We start from the raw sequence: 18,573 nt of genomic DNA, 5'->3' as shown, positions 1-18,573 counted from the left end.
ACCCTGAACTACTGTTGTGAAATCTTTTCTACACAAAGAACCCACACTGTAGCTGGCCCTAGGAGACCCGCTCGGGACCAGGTCTGTCTGGTAACACTGGGACCGACTTGAAGGGGCTCCCACTGGCCAAATTTGAGCAACCAAATAAATAATGATATAAATGGTTTATAATGTATTAAATAAAAAAGATTTCAGAAGTTCCTACTGATACCTCCAATATTAACCAAAAATAAAAATAGAAGAGGGGGAGAAAGGAAAACTTTTTTTTGGTAGAGAAGTGCCATCTAATAAATGTAGAAGAAATAGCAGAAATAGGAAGATCACCAGTTTATAAACATCATGACTAAGACTGGCTGAGCTAAGAATCATTAGTTGATGCTCCAACCATTGGTGGGGAACATGTGGTCATGTGGTATTGAAGTATGACCACATAGATCCCTTATTAATTCAAAGGGATGGGAAATACCTTTAAAATGGAGAAAACTGGCATACAGCAGCTTACAAGTGGAGAAATTTAAGCTCATCAGTAATGGGACAAACACACTGTGTGTCTCTTGATGTGATACACTGAAAAGGACACAGCATCACTGGGTGTCACTCGTTCAGCCTGATCACGAAGAAGCAGACAAAACTGAGGGACATTCTGCAACATGACTGGCCTGGGTTCTTCAAAAATGCCAGTCATTAAAGGGCACAAACAAAAGGGAAAAGGCAGAGGAACTCTTCTAAGTTCAAAATGACTCAAAAGACCTGGGAACTAAATGCTCTGTCTGATTGATACCGAACTAAAGGACCCGTGGGGGGGATGCCCAGATGCTATTACTGAAACAACAACACCCTCCAAATGTGGGTCCTTTGCCCGCCCTCCTTGTAATTATTGCTCTGAATGGCAGAGTTTGGTGAAAAGGAAAAGGAACTATTTATTCACAAGTTTTACAGGTTTGATTAATGACTAAATGTCACCTTTAAACCTCCAAATCCCTTCAAAACAACCACCAGCACACACATACCATCCTGCCTTCCCCTCTTTGCCCAGTTGGGCCGGTCAGGCCAGTCAGGGTACCCTCCTTCAGAAGAAAAAGAACAAAAGTCCGGGGTTTGGCTAGGCAGGCCTCTCGCGGGTCTCAGCACCATCCACTGCATCGCCGTGATCTCTAGCTCTTACTCCATAACCATGTGGCACCTTCTTCTGGCCCACTAGCAAGGGTCCTTTCTCCCCTCTTTCTTCCCGCGTGGTCTTCACACTGTTCCCCAGAGTCTGTGTCCCTTTGTCTTTCCTGCAGATCCCTGTCCCTCCTCTTTCTCTCCCAGTTACATTCTGTATTAAGTCTTTGAAACCTTCCAGATTAGCTTCGGTGATATGCAAAATAACCCTCTTTGCATATGAGGAATGAAGCTATCCTGTTATTGACATAAAAAATGACTCTCAGTGGCCCTGCTCAAGGCTCCCATTCCCCATGGCAGCCTGCCCTGGGGTGGGGAGAATATATTTTTCTTCGACACCCCAATCTCTGGACCCCGTTACAAATATCCTTTGAGGGGGGCCCTGGCTGTCCCCTGTTACATGATCCTGGGCTTCCCCACCCCATCCTCCAAAATGTTCTTAAAGACATTATCAGCACAATGGGGGAAGTTTGAATCTGAACTGTGAATAAGATAATGTTCAGTTTCCTGAGTGTAATATTTTTTTATTTACTGATTTGAGAGGGATAGAGGGAGAGAGAAATCAATTTGTTGTTCTGCTTATTTATGCATTCATTGGTTGATTCTTGAATGTGCCCTGACTGTGGATTTAACCCACAACCTTGGCATATTGGGACAATACTCTACCTGGCCAGGGCCATGACTGTAATATTATTTTGGGTTTATGTAACACAGTACTTTTGTGCTTAGGAGATGCACACTAAAGGTGAAATATCAGGGGAAAAAGAAAAAAGATTATATGGAAAAAGAGAGTGATAAAGCAAATGTAGCAAAACGTTAACAACTGGTGAACCTAGGAGGTGATTTTTCCTGATTACTTTCTTAAATTCATCCGTATTTATATTTTCTCATTAATAAAGCAAATACGGTAACTTTTTCTTACGCCCAGTTAACTCATTCTACTGTGCCCCACCCCACCCCCACACCCATATATCATCATGGAAATTGTTTAGAATGTTTCTATGATGATATATGGATATATTTGGCTGAATGTAAAACTCTGCATTCAAAGTTATTTTCCCCCAATACTTGTTAACTATAATTCCATTGTCTTCTAGCATCCATTGTAGCTGTCAAATGACCATCTCACTGTCATTTCTTTGGAGGTGATGTGCTTTTTCTCTTCAGAAGCTTCTAAAGTTTTCTCTTTGTCTCTATTTTTTTAAAGGTATATTTTATTGATTATGCTGTTACAGTTGTCCCAATTTTTCCCCCTTAATCCCCCTCCTCCTGGTACCTGCTTCCCTCCAGCAATCCCCTCCTTAGTTCATGTCCGTGGATCATGCATGTAAGTTCTTTAGCTTCTCTATTTCCTATACTGTTCTTAACATCCCCCTGTCTATTTTGAACCTACCAATTATGCTTCTTAATCCCTACACCTTTTTCCCCATTCACCCCCTTTCTCCTCCCCACTGATAACCCTCCATTTGGTCTCCATATCTGTGATTCTGTTCCCATTCTAGTTGTTTGCTTAGTTTGTTTTTTAGGTGCAGTTGTTGATAATTGTATGTTTGTTGTCATTTTGTTGTTCATAGTTTTGATCTTCTTCTTTATCTTAAATAAGTCCCTTTAACATTTCATATAATAAGGGCTTGGTGATGATGAACTCGTTTAGTTTTACCTTGTTTGGGAAGCACTTTTGTCTTTTAATTCTAAATGATAGCTTTGCTGGACAGAGTAATCTTGGTTGTAGGTCCTTGCTTTTCATGACTTTGAATACTTCTTGCCAGTCCCTTCTTGCCTGCAAAGTTTCTTTTGATAAATCAGCTGAGAGTCTTATGGGAAATCCTTTGTAGGTAACTCTCTTCTTTTCTTTTGCAGCTTTTAAGATTCTCTATTTATCTTTAAACTTTGACATTTTAATTATGATGTGTCTTGGTGTCATCCTCTCTGTGTCCAACTTGTTTGGGACTCCCTGTGTTTCTTGGACTTGCATTTCTATTTCCTTCACCAAATTAGGGAAGTTTTCTTTCATTATTTTCTCAAGTTTTCAATTTCTTGCTCTTCCTCTTCTCCTCTGGCATCCTGATGGTTTGGATGTTGGTGTTTGGGGATGTCCCAGAGTCTTCTCATTCTCTCCTTGTTTTTTTCTTTTTTTAAATTCTTTTTTTTTTTTTTCATTCTGTACTGGTTGACTGTTTATTTCTTCTTTATGTTCCAAATCATTGATTTGAACCCTGGCTCCCTTCCTTTCATTCTTGGGTCCCTGTGGGTTTTTCTTTATTTCACTTAGTGTAGACTTCATTTCTTCCCTTATGCATTTGCCATACTCAATGAGTTCTCTGAGCTTCCTTATCACCAGTGTTTTGAACTCTGCATATGATAGGTTGGCTATCTCTGTTTCATGTAGTTCTTTTTCTGGGGTTTTTATGCTGTTCTTTGGTTTGGGCCATATTTCTTTGTGTCTTCCGTTTGGCAAGCTCCCTGTGTTTGTTTCTGTGTATTGGGTACAGCTGCTTCAACCCCATCTTGGTGGACCTGTTACAATGTATCGGGCAGAGCCTTAGGTATTAGACAGGGTGGGGCAACCCGCATGGTGCTGTTTGTCAGAGAGGGAACAATGCCACTTGCTTGTCCCTCACCCTGTTTCCAGTCACTTCACCCACTTCCCATATTCAACTGGCATCCTTCTAACTGTTTCCTTGGTGTGGTTCCTAGAGTGGGTGGGTTTACATATGTGCTAGGACCATGGGGGCCCTTTAAGTGGATTCTCCTGAGAGACCCACTGTTTCTTCTGCTGCCTCAACCCCATTGTGTTTTTTTAAAGGTTTTATTTATTTATTTTTTAGGGAGAGGGGAAAGGAGGGAGAAAAAGAGGGAGAGAAACATCAATGTGTGGTTGCCTCTTCCGTGCCCCTACTGTAACCCAGGCATGTGCCTTGACTGGGAATTGAACCAGCGACCCTTTGGTTCACAGGCTGGCATTCAATCGACTGAGCCCCATCAGCCAGGGCCCCACTGATTTTTACAGTTAAAAGTTATGAGGCTTTATCCTCTTGATGCTGGGACCCTGGGCTGTGCAGTCTGGCCCCAGGCTGGGATCACTCATTCCCCAGGTGTTCCTCCAGGTATTTATCTACCACATATGAATGCAGGATTGTCTATTCTGCTGGCTGCTGCTGCTGCCACACCACCACCACACGGCCACCACACCGCGACTTCTCTGCCCTGGCTCCCTGGCTACTCCCCTCTACCCATCTGGGTGAATATTTCTTCTTTAAATCCTTAGTTGTTGGACTTCCATACAGTTCAATTTTCTTGCAGTTCTGGTTGCTTTTCATTTTAAGATTAGTTGTGTGAGGAGAGGGGGAGTATGTCTACCTATGCTTCTATTTTGGCTGGAAGTTCTCTCTGTCATTAATACTTTTAAATGTTATTGTTCAGGAGTGGATTTCTCCTTATCACATTTGTTTAGCACTTTTTAAACCCATTTAAAATAGGGTGATTTGGAGGAAATTTATCTAAATTATTTCTTCAAAAATTTCCTCCACACCATTTTTACTTTTCTCTCTATCTGGAACTATTGCCCAGGCATTGGCATTTCTAAGTTAATCATCCACATTTCCAAGCTTTTCTTTTACATTTAATATCTTTTGTATTTTCCTACTGTGAGATTTCCACTGTCTTGTGTTCACAAATTGTTTCTTCAACTACATCAATTCAATTTTACTTATTCTATTTTCATTTATTAGGTTCTTTATATCATACCTTTGTTGAATGAATTCAAAGAGTCTGGAGACTTTCCTAGAAATAAATTACAAAAATATATTCAAGAATCTTAGGGTTTGCAAACCAAAACAAAACTAGGCAAAACTCCAGAAGTGTTCTGAAGAAGAAAGAAAAGTTAAAAGTTCTTTTTTAAAAAAGATTTTATTTATTTATTTTTAGAGAGAGGATGGGAGGGAGAAAGAAAGGGAGAAAAACATCAGTATGTGAGAGAAACACAGATTGCAAGCCCCCCACAACACATCAGCCAGGGCAAAGTTAAGAGTTCTTATAGTAAAAACTGCATTCTTGAGAACAATCAGTCCTGCATTCATGACCTTAGGACTGGTTCAGGATGGTTATCAGCGAGATGTTAGGTGGTCTGGACAACAGGTCGTCTGGAAGATGGGCACCAGAAAGTCTGTTCATGTCTGGTGGTGTGGATGATGGAAGTCACATAGATGTCAGGCGGTCTGGATACGTGAGTCCTTCAGGAGGTAATCAGAGGGTTATCTAGAGTTTTGACGTGGGCCTGGAAAGTTCAAAATTTAAGTTCCTAGCCAGTTAAAGCAAGAATATAATCATTTCCTCATGTCTCATCCTACATAATTTTTGTAAGTTAGCAGTTTGACTATAGTGACTCCATCTTATTTCTTTACTCTATTCCTCAATGAATATTTTTACTTAGTTCTTTTTTATCATTTCTTGTTCTATTTCATATTGTTAATATCTTCTTTTATTAGCTCTTTATCTCCTACTCACAGAGCAATTTTAGACTCTGGTTCTTCTGTTCCAATGCTTCTCTTCAGATAATACATGTGGCTCTGTGTCTAGTTGTCCTCTGTTGCCCAGTTATTTGGTTTGTGAGCTTGTTTTCTCTTGGGGCCACAACCAGCATGTCTGGTAATATGTACTGGGAGAGTGCTGAGGCCAGGCTCAGTCTATATGGAAATCCGATTTAGAGCTGAGAATCCAGGAACCACGAAACCCTTAATGAATTGTTTGATGACAATCCACTGGTCACTCATTTGCCTGGGTTTTAACTTTTAAGCCTTTAGAAAGAAATGACAATGTAATCCACAATTCTGGTGATTTGGTTGGGAGCATGGTGGAGTGAATGACTGAGGGCTGACAGCCTCTGTTTATTTCAATGAATTCTCCCCTATTCCGCAGTAGGGCCTTTGTATTATTAATAATGACAAACACTGCCATGGCACTATTATTGCCCACTTCTGTACTCAACGGTCAGGCCAATGACCATTTGTCCCAAGGCACCTTGAGGGAGAGACAAGAAAAGAAGGTAAAAGCTCTCCTACTTTGCTCTGCTGCCCAAGGCTACAGCCACTAGCACTCCCTCCCCCACCCCAATTCCAGTAGTCTTCTGTCTGGCAGCAGTGGGACAGTGCGGGGGCAGGGGGCAGGAGAGGTGTGTGGGGAAGGGTGAGATGATTCCTTAATTTCCCTCCTTGGTTTCATGAATCTCTCATTGTCTACTATTTCTTTAGGGTTGACCTTTGGGGGAGGGGGTCAGAGACCTGAGCTCATCAGCCATCTGGGCAGGGATCCTGTCAGTGTCTTCAATTAAATGGACATAATTGTTACCTCAAAGAGATGCTTTGGATTTTGGATATTTTATATCAATGTCTAGAACAATATACTTGAAAAGTACTGGATTCTTTTTACTTTCAAAGACCTCAATCCCAAACTTTATTCTTAAGGAGGGAGGAGTATGTAGGTATGCCAGTTGGCTCATTTGATGAGCATTTTTAGCCTCACATCACTGCTTTTTGCCAGTTGTTGTTCACAGAGTGCTGAGCTCCAGGGAGGCACTTAGCAACTTTTCTTATTGACAAAGACATGTCAGCACATACAAAAAATCAGTCCCAAGCCTCATGAAATCAGGGTTGAACAGTTTGATAAATTTTCTCTAAAATGTTTGCTGCTCAAAGTGGTCTGCAGAGCAGCAGTGTTAACGTCACCAAGGAGCCTGAAAAACAGGAAGAATCTTGGACCTGCTCCACACTCAATGAATCAGAAACTACTTTCGCCAGATCTCACCTGACCCACCAGCATGGTCAAGTTTGAGAAGTGCAAGATGCATCAACGGCAATTACCAACTTTCCAGTAAAACTATACTCTTGCTTAATGTGTTATAGTGTACAAAGTTGCTTTACTAGATGATTCCACTAAAATTTACCATTCCATTTTATCCCAGCCACAAGGTAAAATTATTCATACTCTTTTTAATGATGAGACTGAGGTCCAGGAAGGTGGCATACTTGCCTAAAATGCTGTGGATAGACCTAGGTTAAAGCCCACGCTTATTTCAGTCAGGAGTGTAATACTTTTTGATTATTAATAGTATGCTGAATATTATCATTAATATGCATGGTGATTTTAGGTAATAATTCTGCTTTATTCTAACATGTACTGGAGAAAAATATAATGAACCAAGCCTGGTTTTTTGTAGTTATTCTTGCCTAGAAAGATTTTTTAAAGTCTATTCAGGTGCAGTATAGACATGACTAAAGTTGCAAGTGACAGTGGTTCCTACATGCCTGTTTAGGGAACACTTCACTACTTTATTAAAGATGACATTCCTCTTTTTCATTTATAGTAGTGTCAGGATTTCAATTTTAGTGGCAATTTTAACTGAGTAATTTTTATTTACTAGCAATATCCTGTGCAACGTGTTGGCACAAGGAAAAAGTAGTTCTTTCATGACTATTTCCCTGAACAGTATTAGTATGCCAAAGATATTTTCCCTAATCCAATTTTATCATAATACAAACAGAAAAAAGGCAATCAGTATACGCAATCCTATTAAGAAAGCTTAGGAATCATTTTAAAATGTTTCTTGATAGAAATTGCAAATACAGTATTTTGAATAGGATTTTCAAGTGTCCCCTGTGGAATCAAAGTATAGATCTCCTTTTCATAAAGAGAAATGCAAAATGACAACTATGCACTCTCATTGTCCAACCTTGGTGAAGAGGGAACAGTAATTCCCAATTTGATGGGGACAAGTGATCTTGCAGAGAAAAGGTCTCACAGACTTCAATTATATCACTTACCTGCCCCACTGACTTTTTTTTTTGGCCCGTGCTGGTAAGGGGAGGATAAATGATACAACCCAGGCTGCTAAACTAAGAGCTTTAATTAACAAGACTCCAGGAAGGGCTAGGGCAAAGATAATATGATTCCATTCTGTACTCTAACCTCAACGGCAGGTCCTGTAACTTCTGTTTCCAGACACTCCATGTAAATACATATGGGCTCTCAGATGGCAAGTTGTTTTGCTAAAGAACTCTTTAGCAATATATTGAATCTTTTATATAGGAATATAACCTCTTAAATCCAAAACTTGTTTTAAGACCATGGTTTATAAAACACATTTGGACTTGGATTGCATAGTCATAAACATTTTGAATGTAGGAAATAGAGTTAGTTTATAAATCTGGCCCGTTTTAAGTTGTGAGGTCATTAGTTGTTCCCCACTCCCCAATGGTCCTTTTTTGTTCTTCTAAACTACACATGCTCTTGACAATTTCCCAGTGAGGGGAGAAGGTGGGTAATAAAACAGTTCAGCTTGGCTTCCATGGTTGCTTCCACCAAAATGCCTTTGGCCTTTTCTTATCCAAACTCAACATAAAGACGATTCTCCTAAATCACCACTATGACTGCAATTCAAAGCCAAGATGTCTCCACTTTTTATTTTTTTGCTTCACAGACTTCTAAGCTCCCGGGTTGTGGAGGAGGGGAGAAACACAAGATGCAGTTAGTCTGGCCTCTGTGTGATGTTGTTACCTCACCTCAATGGGATGCAGTTTATGGGTCCAAAAAATGAATCACAGGCTCCATCTGTCCAATAAGATCATTTTTTGCTGTAAGCCATATATCCAAAATAAGATTACAGAATTTTATACTTTTGGCATTTTAAAAAAAAGTCAGAATACTAGTCTCACTTGCTGCATAGATTGCATGATACACTAAATGAAATGTTAATGGAAACTAAAGGACAATCCCATAATAAAAGGAGACACTCGTGTCCACTTGGGGCTCAGTGTGTCTGGAGAAGTTAAGTGGGCTGTGGGCAGCTCTAGAAATGTAATGAGGAGAATACACGCCATGACCAGGGCATTCTGTATTTTTGTATCAGTGAAAAAAAAACAACTCTGATATCTGAACTGGATAAACAGTTCTGTAACAGAGTCTATTTAAGAAAAGGTAGAATCAAATGTGTGACACTATATCAAAACTGACATACAAAAACAATATTTTATTGGAGAGACAATACACAGCATTTTATTAATATTAATCCATTTTATTCAATGATCTGCCATATTGTTCTGGGCACCATTAGTACTACTGTCATTATTTCTTTTGGGGAGGACCATGCTTTCAAAAAAATCTGAGTTGGATTTCCACTATGTTTAACTCTTAAAATATTTTACTGTACCAAAAAACAATGCCTAATTAAAGAGAAACAGAGGGAAAGACAGATTTGTAGAGATTGATCTCCACCAGAAACAATTCACTATCCATAATCTTTCAGGGTTATGCTTTTACATGGGGCCTTTTTTTGGAAGAGGGGAAGAGGACTGTTTCTCATAAATGTTTGCTTAAAACACAGCATGTCCTACTGCAGCGGTTTTTAACAGGTATGCTGTAGCACACTGGTGTGCCTCAAGAATTTTTAAAAAAATTTAACCGCACCCAAGGATAGGTTCATTGATTTTTAGAGAGATAGTAAGTGGGAGAGAGAAAGAAACATCGATGTAAGAGAAGCATTGATCAGTTGCCTCCTGGAGGTGTTCTGACTGGAGACGAAACCTGAAACCCTTTGGTGAACAGGACAATGCTCCAACCGAGCCACCCAGCCACGGCTGCAGCAAGTTTTAAAATAGACAATACCTGACTCTTTAATCTGGGGCACTGACCCCTTTTCCCGTAGCTTGTCAAATAAAGAAATGACAACAGCCGATACAATAGCTGTCTGGTATGAATGATCCAAAATTACACCTGTTTTTATTTTTTTAGATCAGCAAAAATATATATATTTTTTTGTGTGCCAGGAGATGATAAAAGTTGAAAATTGCTGACCTATTATAACCAGTCAGTAGTAATTAGGTGAATGGGAGGAAGAGGTAGTAACCACTTGGATCACCCGTGGACTAGAATCTCTAGAACAGGAATGTTTGTGTTGGAACAAGCCTGGGCTGAAGGGAGACACCTACAGAGTCTGGAGAAAGGGACCAAAAATAGGAAAGTGTGAAAAAGATACTGGCTTACCATCAGAAAGGTGGTATTACCAGTCAAAGATAGTCCTGTGCTTTTATTTGAGACAAGATTACTCTAAATGGGTCCTACAGTTTTCACATAAAAATTGGAATGATACTAGACAGTGAAATCAAAGTTTCCTGCCTTTGTTCAATAAACACTGATAGAACAACTGTGTGCAAAGCAATGGGGCTGGTGCTAAAGATAAAATAAAGCTGTCTAAGATGTGGTCCTGACTTGAAGGAGTAATCTAGCAGTAGCCATCAGATACTGCACTGTGTCCAAGGGGCGATATGGAGGGAAGAATCACTCTGGTTGGCAGAATCAAGGAAGGCATTCTCCAATTCTTTCCTCTTGGGTGTCAGCATGTCCTTTGTGCCTTTGTGCCATCTTAAATATAAGATGTATATTTAAGATGTATAAAGATACATCTGCTCAGCCTGCCTGGTTCCATGCACTTGCTTATCTTTCCTATCTTTCTTGGTAGTTTGAGAAATGAAAATTTGAAAGGATAAGATCGTGCCTCACTGGTGCTAACAAATACATGTGGATTTGATGTACTATGGACACGTTACTCCATCTTGGTCCAGAAAGGTGAAAATTTTTGGGAAAAGAGAGCTAAGATGGTTGTAAGGTGTTTTAAAAGATGGGAGGAAAGGTACACCAACAAACAAATTTAGTACATGGCTTAAACCAGATGATAGGGAGAGAGTACCAACACAGCCAACGACTTCAAGAAGGTAGCTGGAAGCCCTCTGCCAAATGGGTTAGTCTGCAGAACAGGACAGCTAAAATCTTTTCCTAATATCTACTCAAACACAACCAGAACATATGAAATAATGAATGTCTAGAGGGTCTTAACTTTCTAGAAAATAGAAAGATGGAGTAAACAATGCACCTCCCTGCTCCATTCCCCCCAAAAAGGTGAGGTGGGATGTCCAATTGTAGAGACAGCTTCTGAATATGTTTTTTAAGTTTTTTTGGGGCGTTTTGGTTTGTAAGCAATCAAGATGGAGAGGGAGGCTATCCCAAAGAGCAAAGTCTGTAGGAACCAGAGTAGTTGAGCCCGAGCATTTGTGATGCCTTTAGACCTAAAAAAAGAAAAGAAAAATTTAACCACCAGAATTTTAATGTTATGGTTTCATAGGAATTACTATCTTCTATTTTTTAAAAAATAACATACTACTTTCATTGGGTTTATTTTGCCATTTCCTCCAGTTTCTTAACTCAATGTGTAGTTCATTTATTTTCATTTTTCTTGTGCATTTAGAATGGTATACTCTTCCCTGAGAAACAGTCTGGCTACTGACTAGAGCACTGTATTATACAACTGTTTCTCATATGATTTTGATGAATGGATAGGGTTAATTAAGTAGCACTGGTATGGCTTCAGAGCAAGTGTTTTGAAGATATGCTAGATGTGAATCTTAGGTTGGCCAACTATCAGCTGTGACCTTGGGCAAGCCACTCATTCTCTCTCAGAATCAGTTTCCTTGTCTAAAAAAATAGGAATAATGGTATTTATCTCATCAAGTTTGAGATGATTTATGAGATACTGGACACAAAGTGCTTAGTAAAGGGCTTGACATATAGTAATAACAAAAACCTGTAATTAAACTGCTTAAAATAAAGCTCAAAAGAACATGATCTAATTGAAGTGAATGGCTTGCTATAGTTTTATCCGTATATAAATTTTTCTCACGTGAATGACTTTTAATTTAAAATAAAATTTGAAAACAATATATGTAAAAGTGATACACAGCTGACACTCGAACAATGAAAGTGCTAAGGGAACTGATCCCTCCACATAGTTGAAAATCTTTGTATAACTTCTGACTCCTGCAAAATTTAACCACAGTTGGCTCTTGATATTTGCAGAGAATTGGTCCCAGGACCCTTCGGAGATATGCAAATCAGAGGATGTTCAAGCCTCTTGTATAAAATGGTGTAGAACAATGCCAACAGTAGGCCCTCCACATCTGTGGATTCCCAACTGTGGAGTGCAGATACTATTTTCAATCCGCAGTTGGTTGAAACTACAGATGTGAAACCAACATATATGGAAGGCTGACTGTATTTATTGGAAAAAAAAACCCACCCCAAAACCCAACATGTTCTTCAAGGGTCAAGCATAATTTTCTACAATAACAAATGAAAGGAGAAAAATAGTATGATAATCTTAATAAATGAAGAAGCATGTGATAAATTTCAAAATTCATTCTGAATCTAAGATCTCAGCAAACCTAGAAATGTTAAAATGGAACTTCCTTATTCTGATAGTGGAGATCTACACAACTCTAGAAAACACATTATACAAAATGTTACAAGCTTTCCCTTTGATGAGGAATAAGGCAAACATGCCTACTACCACCATTTTTAGTCACTACTGTATTGGAGATACTAGCCAGTGCAATATGAAAATAATCATAAATAAAAGACATACAGAATTGAAAGGATGAAATAAAACTGCTTATATAGTGTTACTTATAACAGTAAAAATTAGACCTGAAATCACAATGGGAATTTGTTAAAAACATAAATACTACGATACATCCACATATAGAATACTATGCACTAACAAAATGAATGAGGCAAACTTATAGGTATAGACATGGAAAAATAAAAATAGGCACATATGATGAGAAAAGTTATGGAAGAGTTTAAATATATAAAATTGTATATATATAAAAAAATAAATAAAATAGTGGCTACGAAGTCAAATATATAGTCCAATCTTAGCTATGGTTAAAAGGAATTCAATTCATTTTTAATGCTGGGTGGTGGGATGTGGGATGCTACAAATACACAATATGACTTTGCACCTTAAGTCATTTACTTAAATTTATTCATTCTCTCACAATCTAAAAGGAATATTTATTCTGTTTTATAGTCACCAACAGTACACTGCAACATGGTAGACCATAAAGAAATGATTTCAAGAACAAAATAATGGTGACTGAACTTCTCCACGTTTGTTCTCCCTCTGCCCTTCAAGAACTAGATAGGAGGATGTTAATGAGCCTTTTGGTTTTCATTAGATGTTCTAAACCAAGAATAAAATAGGTGTCAAGTATGCCAACAATGTAAGCTGAGGTGCTGAACTACCTACCTCCAAGGTAAGATTTCACTGAGAGGCTGAAGAAGCCATTGGAAAGAGGCACTAGTGCTGTGGCATTTCCTATCACAAGTGAAGCCCAAAGAACAGCTTCCACAGAGCCACTTGGAGAGCATGACAGGAGTCCCCTGGAATTTGGGGGTAGGGCTTAGTATCTGATTCAAAGTTGAAAGACTGGTTGGCTTGCCTCCTGGGTACAAGGCTGTGCTGAGAACGGCACCCACTTGCAGATTTACCCCACTGGCAGGTCAGAGAAACTGTTACTGTGAGCCATACAGACCTGTGGAAGGGCATTGGATGTGGGCGGCCTTAGAAGGGACCCAGGCCTGAGGCCTAACTGAATGGAAGAAGACAACTCAATAAAGGGGATTTTCCCCCAATAATGGATCCTGAGGGGAAACTGCAAGTGGCATGCCAGAGGCTGAGTCTGATTCAAACCATCAGGGGAACTGCAGAAGGGAGATCCCAAGTGATGGGAGGTTTCACAAAAACCTACCAGGGCCCCTCTGGAGGGAAGAGCCAACCCTGGGTATACAACATCCACAGCACCCAGCTGCCTATCACAAGGCAGACTGTGCCTCGTTGCCTCTAACTGCTCACACTCCATCCAAGGCCACAAACAGCTGATAGTGAGTAGAAAAAAGGTGGAAGAGGAGAGAAAAAAAGGTGGAAGAGGAGACATCAAATCTGCTCTTGCCTCCACAGCAGGCTCCTGAGCGCCAGCTTCATGAGAGCAGACATTCTAAATAGATAAGTTTCCAATTCTAATAAACTGATTGGACAAGACTGGCAAATATCACAAGGAAAACCTACAGAACTGCTTCAGATTTCGTCTAGGGCTAGGGTGGAAGAAAGACAAAAACCTACAGGGTGAGAGTATCTGAAGAGGGGTGAGAAAGAATAAAGCTGGTTTCTGTTCCTCTCCTGGAAACTCTAGCTTGTTTTATCAACTGGAAGAGAGAGTACCATCTATTTAAAGCACTTGGCAGTATTTGGAAGACTGTGTACCCAATAAATATTAATTATTTTTATTAATAGAACACAGTAGTAATCAAACACCATATTTTCCACTTTTCAAAGTAATACAATAATAGAAGTGATAGCCTTGACTAGAAAAATATCAACTGCCAAGCAGTTTGGCATCACTGTAACCATCTCTTTCATTACATCATACTTTCTGTATATGCTATATAAAATACACATGTAAAGAGAATCTTTCCTAGTACTCTCATAGTATTAACCTACACTGTCTTCTGCTGAGAGGCATTTAGTCACGCAGCTTTTAACTTGCACTGCACCCCAGAATTATCTGTGGATGTTGTAAAAATAACATAGTCCCATGTCTGAAACAAGGTTGATGAGATCAGAATCTTGCAGGTCTGGAAACCAGGTTTGTGTATTTTGAAAAAGCTCCTCAAGTGATTCAGTTGTGAAACTAGGATTGAGAATCATCAGCCCCAGTCAGTAACTTAGCCTTTTCAAACTAGGAGGCATCTTAATCTTTTGTTCTTGTTGGGGTTAATACAGAGAACTTAAAAAAAGAAAGAAAAGTCATCTAAATTAAGTAACTAAATAACTGATTAGCTAACACAAATGAAATTAATTCATTCTTTAAATATTTATTGAGTACTCCCTCTGAGTTAGGGTCAGTACTAGGTGTGGGGATTCAACTCTACCCTGAGAATGCTCTAAGCCTACAAGTACATGAATTATTTAAATATAGCCACTCTCAAATTATATTAGATACTAAGAGAAAAGTGACAAATACCTACTAAAAACACTTACTTGCACAATACGATAGCATATAAAGACTCTCCCACGTGAATCAGCCAGGCAAGCCAATAACTGAAACAAAGACAGCCTAGTTTAAGGTGATGGTTATCTGCTGATGAAATCTAACACAGAAACCTCAAAAAGAAAGGTGCTTTAATGTGAACTGGTACCACTCTTGGATATTTAAAGGCAACTTCAGGCCTCCCAAGTCTACAGGGAGACTGGAACGGCAGTGTCCCGATCCCATTTCTGCAGCTTTCCTTACCAATTGTGTAGGAGGGTGTGATGGTGGTCCACCAAGTACTGAGTGAAGAGGCCCAGGGGCCCTAGGCTCTGATAAGGAATACTTTGAGGCCCGAAGATAACCCACTGAAAGAGAAGCAAAGGCAAAGAACACCTATTAGGTCATGCAAATCATTGCATTTGAGAGAGGCTATGAAATGATCCTGATTCTACAAGAGCAAGGACTGAACAAAAAACCTTCTGAACTAAGTCATCTGGGGCTCCACTCTTGACTTCTATTTTCTAAGAACTATTCTAGTGTAGATTTATGCTGAGGAAACTATGTGGTTATCAGACTCATTGCCCAGGTTGGATGACTTCTATTCTTAATTAATTCCACCAAAACATTATTTTATACAGGTTATTAACAAATTTTAACAGCTTACGTGTCCTGGCTAGCTTATTTACAGCACAAACTATGGCTTGAGCTGAACGCCTATTTAATTTACAATCCCTTTCTCTTCTTTCACCTTTTCTACCTCTAAAACTGTGACTGATTCACTGCACAGAATTGGAAAATAAGTAAGATCAGGTTTGTGAAGTGCTAATAGCAACTACTTAGTCATATAAGGTTTTTGTAACCTTATCAACTTTCCCTTTGTCAGTTAGGCTTTTTAGAATAATTAAGTCCCAACAGGACGAAAATTTATGGTCCCACTCAGATTTTAGCCAAGAGCAGTACTACCTCTCACTATGATGTAACACGCCTGAAATTTAAATAAAGCATAAAACATCACTCCATCCTTCCAAACCAAGGGGAATGGAATGGGCAGCATCTACCAGCTCCACAATATCACAGTTTGAAGTCACCAAAGCTTTCTTCTATTTATATTCTAACTAATCGGAGACGCAGAATCACAGAACAGAGATGCACCTTCGAAATTTTTCAGTTCAGCACCTCCGTTTTACGTACGGGGAAATCAGGACAAAGGTGTTCAGATTTCATAACAATAAAGAACATCGTGAACAAACAGGCTTCTAATCCCCAGTTTCCAGGATCTACCCGGAAATATCCAAATAGCTTTGCTTTCATTCAAAATTATACTAACTCAGTCCCCAACTGACTTCTCCAGTTTTCCTCTTTCCCTTTTAAATGAACTGTCAGCCAGACAAAAGTCGCTCCTCTTCAGTAAAGATCCTCTGCCTTCTTGGTTCCACATCCATGCCATAACACTTATATCCTCTCTGTCCTTTTTTACCAATTAAATCCTTCTCATCCTTCAAATTTAACTCCGTTTTCTAAGGACTTCCAACTGCCTCATACATTCTGCTTCGGAAGCCCTATCCTGACTCGGCAGGCCTACGGCAGTCTGTAAACCTGGCTTCTTCGCGAGTTCTGAGACTGGAGTAAAACGCAGTAACCATGGAGCGAACACAAAGGTAGGGTACAGTCTAAAGTAGAAAGTGGGATATAAGGCTATAGAACTTCCGCTTACTGCAGTAACCTTGGCAACCGTGACCGGCACAGGGCAACAAAGTGCTCTCAAGGAACCCATGGCTCTACGAGGGCCTGGCGGGCCCAAAACAGATGCCCCGCCCCGTCCGACGCCTCACCGCGAAATATCCTAGCCCGAGGACGGTGACCAGTGAGGGCAAGGGTCTGGCTGTCCGGAAGTAGTTGGTGGCAGTTTTGCCGGCCTCTGCCTTAGCTACCACCATTTTGAAAGATGTAGACTGAGCCGTGGGGCGGAGAGTCGTACCTACTCCCGCCCCCACACAGTGAAAGCCTGAGTAGTTGGTTTCTCAGGGCCTTCGGTGACGGGTAAAGGCGCGGCCAGACCAGTGAGCCTGCGTCTTTTTCTGGGCTCTGGGCTCTAGTCTCCCGAGTTTTGAGCGCGGGTGCAGGATTGCGCCTGCGCGACCTGTCCTCCCGGCCGGCCCCGAACCTGCGTTGAATGGGGCGCTCGCTCCCTTCGCTGCCCTTACCGTATAATAGCCAAAGGAGAGGGTGATGATGGTGAACCAGAACAGACTGCCCCTCTGGAAGTAAGCCTCATTGTCCGCTGCTGTCCCCATCGCTGCAGCACTTCGTGAAATGCGCCGCAGGGCCCCGGTCCGATAGAGGTAGAGCCGCTCCTGGGCGGGGCCTCGGCGCGGGCTGCCCCACTCCCCACTCTGTCCTCTGTTGTCCTTCGTCTCTCCCGGGCGGGAGAAGGCTCTGTGAGTTCGGCCACCTGAGAGAGCGATTCTCGCTGGATTCTGGGCTGGACATCATCTGCAGGGTAGACCCTCCTCTCCCTCAATGTCACTTTGCCGCCTTAAAGGTAAAGGTGTGGAAATAGGTGCTGCTTTATGTACAAGTCTAATAACCACGAGTCTCAATTTTTGAACTTCAGCTCGGCTGGCTCTGTGAGAAACAGTGCTCTTCCTTTTCATCAGATGTGTGGAACCACAGGGCACTGCAGTTAGGAACAGGGACTGTGGCGTAAATTTCCTGGGCTTAAGCCCAGGAAGTGGCTCTGCTACTAATTTTTTTGGCGTAGATTAGTTACATAAACCGTCTATGCCTTAATTTACCTCTTAACTCGTCCTCTCCACATGAGACAGGGGCGGCTAGGTCTTTATCCTCCAGGTATGCTGTATTCCCATCACCTCCGGGTTGGCAGAGAAATTTCTTACCCCATTATATACTTTATCTCCCTCTCTTCTAGGTGGATTAGTGACCTAAACATTGAAAATAGTGAAGAAAATATCGAGAAGAGTTTTCCAACTTTTGAGAGAGGGGAAAGAAACTTGTTAGCAAGCTATTAAAATTAAAAGCCATAGAAGGAAAGATTAAACATTTCACTACATCTAAATTTAAACTTCATTCTTATGAGAGTCACCATAAAACTGAAAGACCTGGAAGAATGAATTCTTTAACATGTATAATAGATGAGTAAGGGTATGAATTGGACATCCTTTAAAGAGAAAACATGAATGGCTGAGAAACATGAAAGGATGTTCAGCCTTAGGCAGTTTGGAATGTGCAAAATATAGCCAAAATTAGATGCTGTTTTTTCCATATAAGGTTGGTCTAGGGATTTTATGGCACACTATAAAGAACTATATTAAAAGCATTTAGGTGTTTGTCACACAAACCAAATGTCAATGAAAAATGATATTCCAAAGACAGATCTGACACAGATACCCAAACATTTATTTTATGATAAAAGTAAACATTTCAAATTTAAGAGGGAAAGAATGAATTATTCAATAAATTTTTTCCAGGTGAT

The 18,573-nt window shown here is 40.3% G+C and overlaps 2 protein-coding genes across 4 annotated transcripts in view; one reads left to right on the top strand and one right to left on the bottom strand.

The window, feature by feature from the left end:
* Positions 1-5,105: 5,105 nt before the first annotated feature.
* Positions 5,106-17,406, bottom strand: TMEM254 (transmembrane protein 254). 3 transcript variants are annotated; one of them, XM_054572478.1, is made up of 4 exons: positions 16,913-17,202; positions 15,342-15,445; positions 15,089-15,148; positions 5,106-5,396 (listed from the first exon to the last, which is right to left on the bottom strand). In XM_054572478.1, the coding sequence occupies exons 1-4, from the start codon at positions 17,015-17,017 to the stop codon at positions 5,282-5,284; spliced, it is 384 nt and encodes a 127-aa protein (XP_054428453.1). In that variant the 5' UTR covers positions 17,018-17,202; the 3' UTR covers positions 5,106-5,281. The 3 variants fall into 3 exon arrangements, with proteins under 3 accessions (XP_054428453.1, XP_054428454.1, XP_054428452.1); XM_054572479.1 differs by lacking the exons at positions 5,106-5,396; positions 16,913-17,202 and adding exons at positions 9,212-11,279; positions 17,285-17,406; XM_054572477.1 differs by lacking the exon at positions 5,106-5,396 and adding an exon at positions 9,212-11,279 and having other exon boundaries at positions 16,913-17,184.
* The window catches only part of LOC129069834 (pulmonary surfactant-associated protein D-like), a 37,941-nt gene continuing 36,730 nt past the window's right edge, over positions 17,363-18,573 (top strand). The window contains exon 1 of the mRNA XM_054572476.1: positions 17,363-17,622. The gene's annotated coding sequence lies outside the window, so the exon portion shown is untranslated. The remainder of the gene's footprint in view (positions 17,623-18,573) is intronic.

This window comes from Pteronotus mesoamericanus, unplaced genomic scaffold (assembly GCF_021234165.1).
Source record: "Pteronotus mesoamericanus isolate MK-2021 breed Mesoamerican mustached bat unplaced genomic scaffold, CSHL_Meso_final contig_24, whole genome shotgun sequence".
Lineage (NCBI taxonomy): Eukaryota > Metazoa > Chordata > Mammalia > Chiroptera > Mormoopidae > Pteronotus > Pteronotus mesoamericanus.
The sequence above is the reverse complement of the archived record's forward strand: the minus strand, read 5'-3'. Positions and strand labels throughout refer to the sequence as shown.